Source organism: Lipophrys pholis, assembly GCF_963383615.2.
Source record: "Lipophrys pholis genome assembly, chromosome: 21".
NCBI classification, from domain to species: domain Eukaryota; kingdom Metazoa; phylum Chordata; class Actinopteri; order Blenniiformes; family Blenniidae; genus Lipophrys; species Lipophrys pholis.
In genome coordinates, this window is record NC_137649.1 from 1,641,000 (window position 1) to 1,653,935 (window position 12,936).

General features: G+C 46.8%; 1 protein-coding gene across 1 annotated transcript in view; it reads right to left on the reverse strand.

Annotated features, from left to right (window-relative positions):
- The window catches only part of lama4 (laminin, alpha 4), a 60,262-nt gene that overhangs the window by 22,009 nt on the left and 25,317 nt on the right, over nt 1-12,936 (reverse strand). The window contains exons 14-27 of the mRNA XM_080491168.1: nt 11,427-11,543; nt 9,421-9,569; nt 6,559-6,700; nt 6,387-6,480; nt 6,192-6,308; nt 5,836-6,021; nt 5,555-5,694; nt 3,858-4,022; nt 2,770-2,915; nt 2,138-2,300; nt 1,924-2,057; nt 1,236-1,407; nt 963-1,094; nt 727-869 (exon numbers count right to left, since the gene is read on the reverse strand). Coding sequence (XP_080347294.1) covers nt 727-869; nt 963-1,094; nt 1,236-1,407; nt 1,924-2,057; nt 2,138-2,300; nt 2,770-2,915; nt 3,858-4,022; nt 5,555-5,694; nt 5,836-6,021; nt 6,192-6,308; nt 6,387-6,480; nt 6,559-6,700; nt 9,421-9,569; nt 11,427-11,543 — 2,000 coding nt within the window. The remainder of the gene's footprint in view (nt 1-726; nt 870-962; nt 1,095-1,235; nt 1,408-1,923; nt 2,058-2,137; nt 2,301-2,769; nt 2,916-3,857; nt 4,023-5,554; nt 5,695-5,835; nt 6,022-6,191; nt 6,309-6,386; nt 6,481-6,558; nt 6,701-9,420; nt 9,570-11,426; nt 11,544-12,936) is intronic.

Below are 12,936 nucleotides of genomic sequence, written 5' to 3' on the forward strand. Positions count from 1 at the left end.
GAACCGCGTCCCCGAAGCAGCGTGACCTGGTTTGAACCCCGACGTTGATACATTTTTTTTTTATTTAATTTTATTTTATTCTTGTTCGGCTACTTCCAAGGCTCAACATTTTTACGGGCTCAACGCCTATATGGTGGTTATAATGTTGTGGCTAAAAGGTTGTGCACACACTTTACTTTGGAATTCAGTGGTGTCACTAGACCTGAAATAAAGTCTACCCCACCAAGTATTTACATCTAGAAACGCCACTGCGCCTTAGATTAGTCGTTACTGACAAAGTGGTCATGTCACTGATGACGACCAGTCTACCAACCGAGACACAGCCGCCCCAAAACGAGGGAAGCTTCACAAATTTACGTGTCATCCTTGCGTAGCAGTCAAGCTAATCTTTGTATTGTTCTGATTTTAGTAAATGAAGGACCAAAATCACACAATAAGAGGAATTCAAGTTGTGTCTTAACTTAGTCTGTTGTCTGAAAAGCCTCACAGCAACAGTAAACTCATTATTTACTGTTCAATATTTGCATCTTGCTTGGGCAGGGCTGAACTTAGTATTTCCTATATTTCACATTCACTTTGAAAACTGGAAACAATTAAACATGTTTGATTCAAACTTTGCAAAACTAAGTTGAAGATTCTTCCAAAACAGCCCGCAGTGTTTTCTGTGGTCAACATTGTATGAATGTGTTTTTCTGCTGGCCGGGTTCTGCAGGGGAGTGGACTCACCTGGACTTCAGGACACTGGAAGGAGCGCCACCTATGTAAATATCTGAGAAGGGCAGCGTGGTTTTGGGATTCTCCATTGATTTAACGTGGCTCTTGTCCACTAACAGGATGACTTTCTTGGACTGATGATAGATCACTGACACCTGGAGGAGAGCCCCAACAATAAATGGTGTTACAGACACACTGATAAGTTCAAGATGAAATCATGAAGACGGGAGGAGAAGAGAACCATCCACCTCATGGTACCGTGCATCGTTTATCAGCAGCTTTGGGAGGTTGTTCTCCAGAAGTTTGGGGCCGTTGCTGAAACCGAAGTCATACATGAGGCGCAGGAAGCCATTCTTCATCTCTAAAAGGAAGAATTTATCCTGGAAAACAGAAGAATCCTGTTATGGTATTAACAAAATCGGGTCATGTGAGATGTAAAACTGGACAGCAAACAATCAGCAATTCAAGACCGAGTGGCCTTGTGTCTATGTGGGCGCTGATGGTAAAGAGCCTGGTCTCACCCCATTGACCATGAGGAAAAGGACGCCATCGTTAGCGACTGTTCGCACTGCAATATCAAATCTTGTGACGACACCAAACTTTCCCCTCCTTTCGATGTTGTTTATGAGAGCGTAGCCCGTGCCGTCAAACAGGTAGCTCGCAATGCGGCTCTGGGAGAACGCCAGCTTGGACCTGGCAGCAGAGAGATCAGGTGTGAAGAGCAGAAGTACATTTATCTACACAGATTCCTCCAGTTCATCCTTTTACATTAGCAGCATTAGAAATGGCATATGTATTTAGTCTTGGTGAGTTGTATATATCAACACTGAATATACTTTGGAGTAGGTGAGACTCCAGTGGGGGAGCTGAGGGGGTTGATTTGTGCCCCACCGGGCGAGAACAGGCGTCTTTCAAACTACCTAAAAACTGGAAAGAGCTCAAAAAGGGAGAAACTTCTAAAACGACTACAAAAGGTAAAAAAATTAAAAAAGTTCCAATGTAGTAAAATGTCTTCATACATGGATGGGATAATGTTTTTGTATTAGTTCACCCAGTAAATAAATAAACGGTCAGAAATGAGCTGTTTTCTCTTCATTTTAAAGGATGAACATGTTTTCTTGGCTCCAGATGAATTCCATCAATGCAAAGTGGTCATAAGGGTTTCAGACCTCAGACCCACGCCATGTTAATCCAGCAGAGCAGTTGTACCTGGGACACGGTGGAGAGGCCACTACATCTATCTTGTGAGTTTCTTTGAAGTTGTACAGGCTGATCACGTCGTTGTTGAGCGAAGCCAGCTCGATGCAGCCCACGAACGGCGCCAGGCTCAGGAGAGGAGGCAGCTGGTTCCGACAGGAGACACAGCCACGGGTCAGAACTTAGAAACACACTGAGGGTCTGTGTGTGAGGTGACAGAGCTTACCTTCACGTCTGGTGGCACCCCTCCCACGAAGAACACCATGTCTTTGGGGTCGATGTCGAACAGAGAGTCGGTGCCGGGAGCTTCGCCTTTCTGGATGAACTTCTGTTCGTCTGTGGAGCTCTGACTGGGGATGGTCAGGAACACCTTCCCATGTCTGCCCAGCCTACCAGCAGAAACCATCCAGATTATTTCCTGGTTTGAAAGTGACCAACTCTTCCTGTTCATCACAGTGACATTATTCCAAGTTCCCACACAACATGCAGGTCGGCGTGTGTTCATGTATATCAAGGGTGGAAAAATTTCTATCTATGAAAACTATGACTGCTGAGAAAACTTGAACCAATCTGCTAAATATCCATATATATATAGACCCATGTTTGGTTAAATATTATCCAAAGGCAGCTGTGATAAATGACTCGATAAAAATCTGAAATGATCTTTAATCTGTCATGTTACTTGATGCACTTTTAAAAGTTTTATCTTTTTGTGTTAAAGTGTGTAAAAGTAACTTGTTTAGGACTCCACCTTCCCTCTAATAACACACACACACACACACACACACACACACACACACACACACACACACACACACACACACACACACACACACACACACACACACACACACACACCTCTCGATCTTGATGTAGTTGAAGACTGCGGGCCACTGGCTGACGGGCTTTGAACCCAGAGAGATCTCCACGTCTTCTCCCCCGAGGTTGTACACAAACACCAGGTTGTCGTTCTTGATGGCCAGACCCATGTAGTCCTTTCTTCCCTGAAACACACAGCATCAAACATCCCATAAATGTTTCCATCGCAGCATTACAATGGTTGCTTCCTACGGAGAGATAATTCTTCATCATGGTTTTTACAGTTCATTCTTTCACTGTGCTCAAACTGCATAGATGCCAGTGGTGTGAAATCACCATGGTGACGAGCTGGTAAGTTTAACGGAGGCCTCACCGTGTTTTGCTGCACGGTTGCTGTGCTTTGGTTGGTGGTGATTCTCGTATTTATGTAAATGAACAGTGTGAAAGCACACACAAACTATTGTCTCTGGGGTCTTGGTTTTTGTTGTTTTTCATCAGCTACCCTCCAGTGGGTGCTCAACCTTTTCAGTGGGTGCAGCCATTTACACAATGTGCTGGTGGAGGCTTCGCTGGTACCCTGCTGCAGCCGTCTGCCTCTGTACTTCAAACACAGGTTGGGTCTGAGAGGCTCCCTACCACTGACTTTGCCGCTCGGTTGCAGACCACAGAGCAGGAAGGTCTGGGCCTCAGCCTCAGTCCACTGCTGCTTTAGTTTAGCAAGTTGAGATTGTAAAAAAAATGTTCAACATGCTCAGCTGTTGTTTTGAAAATGGCTGTACTGCACTTCCACCAGTCTCGTTGGACGATAAGCCCGCCCTCCACCCCTGACGTAGTGGTGCTTTGTGCTCGCCCAGCACAGACTTTTCAGAGTCTGGAGTCGGTGCTTAGGTGGTGGAAACACCAAGAACTGATGCTAAGTCAGGCTCTGGGTTGGAACTAGCACTGGAACCAGCTTAGTGGAACAAGGACCTATTAGACTTCTCCAAAGGCTCAGCTGCTGTTCTCCACAGCACATCACAGGCCGGCCTTTAATCTGTCCTCTGGGCCTCTGAGCAATTTTCATGTACTCTTTGTTTTCTCATTACTGAAGAGTCTGAATGACAAAACATTTCTGCTGGATTCCTCACATTTCTGTCTCCCAGGTACAGGATGAACCGGTCCTCGATGGGGTCCTTGTCAGGGTCCACCCTCATAAACAGGCTGATGGACGTCACCGTCTTCAGGTCCTCCAGGTTGCTGTGGGGATGAACCTCCACTGAGGACTGGCCATTGAACTTCATGGAAACTTGGACCTGAAGCAGAAAACAAGACTGAAACACTGAAAACTTCTGAAATCAGCAAAAACCACAAACAGTATCATTAAAACATCAGATACCAATTACAGATTCATGCAACTATGTTGGTAGAATCAGTAAAAAATTACAGTATAATCACTCAGTGTTCAGCAATACACACTCACACTTTGAGTATTAACCTGCAAATCCTCATGGCGCATACACATTGGATACGCTGCTGCTGCTAGCTGCTCGCTGCTCGCTGCTAGCTAGCCAGACTCAGGCTTGTTTGACTTGTTGGAAAGAAAATGAGCTCAAAGATCTGTTTCACTTCATTTACTGAAGGTTTAAAGCTTCAGGATGTTTCTGGAAGATGTTTAGTCTGAAGACATGCTGAAGGGACAATGCTAAATGCTAACCTCCAGAGGGGGCAGGGAGCCTCCAAGGTCAGCAGAATTTAATGTCTGATAGAGTGTTGAAGATTGAGATTGAAGCACTCAAATTGATCTAAATACACACAATATATTTCAGGAATAATTGTCAGTGAGCTTTTGAGATTAGTTCTGAATTTAAATAACTGAAGAGCTGCTATGTCTTTAGCATCAGTCAAAGCTGTTGTCCTGATGGTTACCCTTTCACCAAACACCTATTCATTGTAGTGGTTCTCCTTATAAATAGAACTAAGTCCACCGTCTGAAAACTCCATGAAAGATGTCCCCCTGTAAGTATCGACAGGAGCATAACACTAACTGACGACACTTTATTAATCACCTTGGTTACTTTTTTTGTGACCAATCCTATTTATAAGTGGTGCAGCTTTATTACTGAGCTCCAGGGTCATGATGGAGGTCAATGGTCTTGCTCAGGGACCCACAATGGTGACCTGTCAGCTGTGGGATTCAAACCTGCAAACTCCCGAACGCAAGTCTGCTTTTTCTAACTGCCCAAGAACAACAGCTGTCCTCTCGTTGGGAGTTTACGTCAACTTTCAAAAAGCCCTAACATGAAGACTACAGAGCACTTGTCTCTCTAACTAACTTAATCACAGCTGAACTTGCTATAGTGCACATGGTGGAGCAGTGGTTAGCTCCCTCACCTCACAGTAAGATGATCGCTGGTTCAAGCTTGGGCTTGTTGGTTTATCTGTGGACTTTTCATTGACTCATCTCATAGTGCATGAAAACATATTTGATGCTCATTGGTAACTATAAACGCCCTGTCAATGTGACATGTGTAGATGTTGGGTCAGGGCAGGAATGTCAAACATAAAGCATGTAGGCATGTGTGTTCTAATTTGTTCTGGAATAAAAAAAAACATCATGAGACTGAACATGGGTGCGTTTCTTGCAGTTACCGTATCATGAGTGAAATAGCATTAGCTTGAGCATCGCGCTGTGAGAACAGGTTGGTGAAAACATATGGAAGGTTGTATTGGATTTATACAGTCGGTGGATGGTTCTGATGAGTGAATCAGTCAATAGGCAGCAGGTCCAGTCAGCAACAGCAACTCAGTCTGGTAACTTGAAACCTGCCAGTAGTGGTGGACCGACCTTCTTGGCGACACTCCTGGCCTGAGCGATGAGCTCCCTGATCCTCATGATGTTGGTTGTCACGTTGTTCACAGGCTTCTTCTCCTCCACCACCTTCAGCTTGTCCAGCAGCTCAGGAACCAGGACGTTCAGGTTCTCCACTGCAGAGCAGGTTCAACAGGACAAGAACAACTGTGGTGAGAGCGAGTACTACCTGCCATCAGGCACTTCATTCATGTAACGTTACTTATATTTCCTGAGACAGTCCTGGAAGCTTCTGAGATCGGTTCTGCGTCTTCTACCTGCTTGTCCTGCAGAGTCCACGGCCTCCTCGTACGCAGTGGTGGAGTACTCATTGTTCTGCATGTTGCTGGCCCACTGCTCCACCTTGCTGCTGATGGGGAGGATCGTCTGAAGGACCTCAGCCGAGCGGTTCAGAGTCTCCTCGGCCACGTCCACTGTGAAGTTCAGACGCTGCGGTGTTCGGTCTGCAAAAAGACGCAGAAGACAACAAGAATACGATGAACATTTTCCTTCTCCAGGTTGGATTTAAACAAAAGAAAAGTGAAAGGTTGGTTTGGTTACAAACTTCTGAGCTCGTTAATAAATCATGTGTTCATTTGCCCAACATTTTGTACAAAGCACTGATCATTCTCACCTGTATGAATTTCACTGATGTCCTGCATGATTTCCGACAGTTTCTTGGTGTTTTTGTCCATCGTCTCTTTGGTCTCCTCGATGTATTTGAGTTTGTCGGCCACCTCAGATTCCACTTCTATGGCAGCAGAAAAGAAAACAAGCTGTAAAAGCTGCAGTTCACACAAACAAAGTCTGGTTTAGAGACGTTCCTCACCGGTTTGCTCTGAGTGCAAAGATACGGACTCCTTGAAGACGTGGTCGCTCTGCGTCACCAGATACTGGAGCTGCATGTTGATCCCACTGACAGCCTGCAGCACAAACAGCAATCAGCATCAGGGCTGACTGCAGCCAGAACCTGAGCTCAATGGGTTTAACACGTCACTTACATCCTCCGCTCTGTGGGAGAGGTTGAAGGTGGTGAGAGAGGTGATGTTGGCGTCGTCGATGTACTTCACGATGTTGTTGTACACGTTAGCAGCGCTAATGGCCTTCTGCACAAAACCGTTGGCGTCACTCTCTGTCAGATCCCTGGAGGAGAAGCGTCAATGGATCAGTGTTTTCAGAAAAGCTCCAGAAACTCACGGAAATCTCCTTCAATTGAAATGAACAGATCAGAATGATTTAGTAATGAAAAGACGACCTCCTATGAGAAATCCTGAATATGACTGCTAAAATGTGAAAAGAAAACTACACTTTTTTTAAGAGCTTGTAATATCTCTTTGCACCACAAGCTGAAACCGTACGCTATGTTTGAAGCTCTAAAGGCCGCTACACACTGCGCGAGTTTGCGGCAGTCCCAGACCCAAGATAATCCTAAAAGACTCGTGGCGATATCTTTGACCAAAGACAATCTGCAATAAAGTTCTGTCAGTGTCAGATATCGGACGGGCAGTGTGACTCCTGCTGCGACCTACAACTAACCAATAGAAATACAGTATGAAATGGCGTACTGATCACGACCACTAAACCACAAAAGATGCTTTCTGGCTACGATTGTAAAATACGTCAAAATGTATTTTGGATCAAAACAAACAAAACAACCCAGTAGAATTGTGGTAACAGAAGCCCTTTGTGGGATTTCTCTCCAAACAGATAAATCAGACAAGGCCTCGGGCTCCGTTCATGCTTTGCTAGTTTCTTTTTTACGGATGGATGACGCTCCCTTATGATGGCTTATTCTCGCCCAGACAGGTCATCTACTGTATAAAGGACTAAATGTGCTTAAAATGGCTTCAAACCACGAGAAAAGACACACGAGAGAAACAAAATGACAGTGAGGACAACAAAAATTTACTTTTTTTGCTAAAAAATAGATTTTAAAAAGAGAAATTAAACAAAATCAGATAAAACAACAACATTTTCTAAAATAGCAAAACTGTTGATTCCAAAATAAAAGATAAAAAGAAGAAAGGAACCCAAACCAAAACTGATAAAATTGTTAAAATGGTGAAAACAGCTGAATCCAGAAAAAATGTCAAAGAAAGTTCAAAGCCATCCATCCATCCATCCATCCATCCATCCATCCATCCATCCATCCATCCATCCATCCATCCATCCATCCATCCATCCATCCATCCATCCATCCATCCATCCATCCATCCATCCTTTGTCTCTTATCCGGTCCGGGTCGTGGGGACAGCAGTCTCAGCAGGGAAGCCCAGACGTCCCTCGCCCGAGACACGTCCTCCAGCTCTTCCGGTGGGACCCCAAGGCGTTCCCAGACCAGCTGAGAGACATAGTCCCTCCAGCGTGTCCTAGGTCTGCCCCGAGGCCTCCTACCGGAGGGACATGCCCAGAACACCTCCCTAGGGAGGCATCCGGGTGGCATCCCAAACAGATGGCCGAGCCTCAGCTGGCTCCTCTGGATGTGGAGGAGCAGCGGCTCTACGAGCTCCTCCCTGGTGACTGAGCTCCTCACCCTATCTCTAAGGGGGCGCCCAGCCACTCTATGGAGGAAACTCATTTCAGCCGCTTGGATCCGGGATCTCCTTCTTTCGGTCATGACCCAAAGCTCATGACCATAGGTGAGGGTAGGAAGGAAGATCGACTGGCTCATGACCATAGGTGAGGGGAGAAAGGAAGATGGAGCGGTAAATCCAGAGCCTCGTCTTTTGGCTCAGCTCCTTCTTCACCACGACGGACCGATACAGCGACCGCATAACTACAGACGCTGCACCGATCCACCTGTCGATCTCACGCTCCATCTTCCCTCCACTCGTGAACAAGACCCCGAGATACTTGAACTCCTCCACCTGGGACAAGGTCTCTCCACCCACCTGAAGGGGGCAAGCCACCGTTTTCCGGTGGAGAACCATGGCCTCGGATTTAGAGGTGCTGATCCTCATCCCAGTTGCTTCACACTCGGCTGCGAACCGCGCCAGTGCACGCTGAAGGTCCAGGTTTGATGAAGCCACCAGGACCACATCGTCTGCAAAAAGCAGAGACGAGATCCTGTTGTCCCCAAACCGGACCCCCTCCGGTCCCTGGCTGTGCCTAGAAATTCTGTCCATAAAAGTTATGAACAGAACCGGTGACAAAGGACAGCCCTGCCGGAGGCCAACGTGCACTGGGAACAGGTCCGACTTACTGCCGGCAATGTGAACCAGACTCCTGCTCCGGGCGTACAGGGACCGGACAGCCCTTAGCAAAGGGTCCCGGACTCCATACTCCCGGAGCACCCCCCACAGGACGTCCCAAGGGACACAGTCAAACGCCTTCTCCAGGCCCACAAAACACATTCGGACTGATTGGGCGAACTCCCATGAACCCTCGAGTGCCCGGTGGAGGGTATAGAGCTGGTCCAGTGTTCCGCGACCTGGAGGAAAACCCCATTGTTCCTCTTGGATCCGGATCCTCCTCTCCAGTACCCCGGAATAGACTTTCCCGGGGAGGCTGAGGAGTGTGATCCCCCTGTAGTTGGAGCACACCCTCCGGTCCCCCTTCTTAAAAAGAGGGACCACCACCCCGGTCTGCCAGTCCAGAGGCACTGTCCCCGACCGCCACGCGATGTTGCAGAGACGTGTCAGCCAGGACAGTCCCTGCACATCCAGAGACTAGGTATAAATAAATAAATAATAAATAATTTTAATGCATCAAACACATTTAAATTGCGTGGATTGATGGACATGACCCCTGGACCTGTTATGGTGTTGAAGTTCTGTTATCTTAATGAGTTCTCCACAGAACCTTTCCAATGTGCCTGGTATAATAAGCCACACAGGTGGGATGATCTTTAGAAAGCGTCTCACTCTTCCAGCTGCTCGGCCTGCCTGTCCAGCTCCATGGCGTGCTGGTCGGCTCTCTGAACCAGATCTCTGTCCGCCAGCGAGAGACGCTCAGCCTTCTCCGTCAGCTTCTGAGCAGCTCCGTCGATGGCTGCGTGGTACTGGCTCACGTTCTGCACACACACACACACACACACATACACACACACACACACACACACACACACACACACACACACACACATGAAGACATATCTATATATATATATCATGTACAAACAGACACCATATTATCTGACCATGATGAGAAACACTCACTGAACACTTTATAAAGTATGCTGTTATATTATGATGCCATCCAAGATGTTGAATTTGCCTTAAACACTGCTGTTAAAAAGATAATCTTTAATTTGACATGAAGGCTTTATCTTTTGTTTTCAGTGGTGTTGAGTTGGACTGTGTCATACAGAAAAGCCTTTCTAATGTACACCTCAAACAGTAAATCATAAATATCTTCAAGCCTCCCTGATCACTTCAAGTCAAGCAGTATTATAGTCTACTTATAACTGTCTATGTGTCCCTTTATAACAAACTAACAGCAGTTAAATCAAACACTTCATGTCAGCTGTGTGTTCACAGAGACGAGCTGCTCTGAACTCATCTGAGACTTTTTCTATCCACACAAAAGTAAGTAAGGAAGTACATTTTGTTTGTATAGTGCTTTTCATAGCCACAAAGTGCTTCACAGTAAAAACAGATAAAAACAGATAAGAGAGAAAACATCTTAAAAACACAATAAATGCCGAGAGTCAGTGGCAGCGAGGATCGATTGGACTAGAATGTTTTAGCAAATAAAAGTGTTTTTAGGCTTATTAAAGATGTCCACTGAGTCCAGACCTTTTAAAGATGTCTGCTAAGTCCAGAACTTTTTAAAGATGTCCCCTGAGTCAAGAATTTGTAAAGATGTCCGCTGAGCCCAGAGAGTGCAGGTCCAGAGGGAGTTCATTCCAAAGTCGGGGCGCAGCAGCTTTGAATGATCGGTCTCCAGGTTTTAAAACAGGTACGTGGAACCTTTAACAGGTTCTGCCCAGACGTTCTCAAGCTCTGAGTGGAGCTGTAGGGCTTCATGAGGTCAGCAATGTAAGGAGGAGCTGGACCATGTAGGGCTTCATGAGGTCAGCAATGTAAGGAGGAGCTGGACCATGTAGGGCTTTATGAGGTCAGCAATGTAAGGAGGAGCTGGACCATGTAGGGCTGAAGCGTTAGCACCAAGATTGTATATTGAACAGGAGACTCAGCAGGGAGCCAGTGGAGAGATTTTAACACTAAAGACATTTTTCTCTCAAATATTGTTAACAAATGTGTCTAAATCTGAGTTAGTGATCACTTCTTCTTTTCGGAGATGATCCCTCCAGCTGATCATGAGGTGATCTGAGGTGACGGCAGGATTGATTGGCCAGGTCGTAGACAAAAGTCTGAGATGTTAGAGTTCAGCTCATGACAAATGTGAGCATTGTGTGTGTTGACAGTTTTGTTCAGTTAATAATAATACACATTATTATTAAATGAAAATCACAGGACCTCAGCAGGCAGGTCATAAAGAAGATGTTGAATCAGCATTGACTAAAGTTACCTGTTAAACTAATATTATATGAAACTATCAAGCCTCCACCTGCCGTCCTCGAGGTTTCTTTCAAAGTCTGAAGACATTTCAAGTTGTTTCCAAAGGTTCAGGTTCAGTATTCAGTCCCTGCTTCGGACGTCCAAGTTGAGTTCAAGTTCAAGTCTGAAGTCATTGCATTTGTCACGTGACTCCAGCCGGCAGCTCTGTGTTGATCCTGTGTTGTTCATTCACAGTGTCTGAAGGGGGCGCTGCAGCCTCCTCAGTCCCCCTCAGTCCCCCTCAGTCCCCCTCAGCCCCCCTCAGCCCCCCTCAGTCCCCCTCAGCACCCCTCAGTCCCCCTCAGCCCCCCTCAGTCCCCCTCAGCCCCCCTCAGCCCCCCTCAGCCCCCCAGGGGTGTGAGGCTCACCTGCACCAGGCCATCCACCTCGGCCACAGTCGTCTCCGCCTCAGAGATGAAGCCTCGGGCTGTTTCCAGTGTGTTGTTGAAGGAATTGAAGTCCTCGGTGAACCTCTGCTGCTTCGCCTGCACACATCAGGGAGGTTTTGTCCTCAGTCACAGAGTCACACCAGGAGACAGACGGAGCTGGGGTTTACTCAGTATCTCCTGAACTGGAGGTGAACCAGGATGAAGCAGTCCCTGTTTTATTTGCCTGGAATAAGAATGGCTGTCGCTGTGGTGTAGGTTTACCATGAGACGCTTTGACCTCGTCACACGGACAGCTGATAATTTCTCCAGTCAAACACTGGATCATGTTCTGGAAGCATCTGGCACTTCAGCTGGCAGCACATTCCCACCAATTAATCAAAGTGACTGCGTGTGAACGTTTTGTTATTGCTCATTGGGTTTTTCGTTTCGCTGAGAACATCCACATTGTTTATCACAGTGTCCTACTCAGGTTCCCTGCTGGTTTGGTTTAATGCCTGTTGAAAACAGGAACGTACAGCGATAATACAGCTTAGATAGATCTATCTAATAGCTCTAATACGAGGTCCAGAAGAACCAGTCCTCCATCCGACCTTTGTACAGCTTCGTCCAGCTCATGGTGCCAGAGTTATGAAGACTATCGGGGTTATCGAGGTTATCAGTCCCAGCGAGCTTCAGGTCAAAGCAGGTTCCACCTGGACAGGTGACCAGGTTACACCCCCTGACCAGCGTGAGAGGACAGCAGAACATTTACATTAGAGTTTTGTGATTTGTCTGAAACGCAGCCGGAGCAGGACAGTAGAACTTCCTAACGCGCCTGCAGGTGGCGCCGTGATGAGACGGGATCAGACAGCAGTGAACTGGTGTCGGCGGCTCGGAGTGCCGACGAGGAGAAGCTGCAGATTAAGGGAGGAGGCGTGTTTGGTTCACACACCATTCAGAGCCTAACACTCCTGATAACACTCCTCACTCCTGATAACACTCCTCACTCCTGATAACACTCCTCACTCCTGACTCCCGATAACACTCCTCATTCCTGATAACACTCCTCACTCCTGATTACACTCCTGACTCCCGATAACACTCCTCACTCCTCACTCCTGATAACACTCCTCACTCCTGATAACACTCCTCACTCCTGACTCCCGATAACACTCCTCACTCCTCACTCCCGATAACACTCCTCACTCCTCACTCCTGATAACACTCCTCACTCCTGATAACACTCCTCACTCCTGACTCCCGATAACACTCCTCACTCCTCACTCCTGATAACACTCCTGACTCCCGATAACACTCCTCACTCCTCACTCTTGATAACACTCCTCACTCCTGATAACACTCCTCACTCCTGACTCCCGATAACACTCCTCACTCCTGATAACACTCCTCACTCCTGATAACACTCCTCACTCCTGACTCCCGATAACACTCCTCACTCCTCACTCCTGATAACACTCCTGACTCCCGATAACACTCCTCACTCCTGATA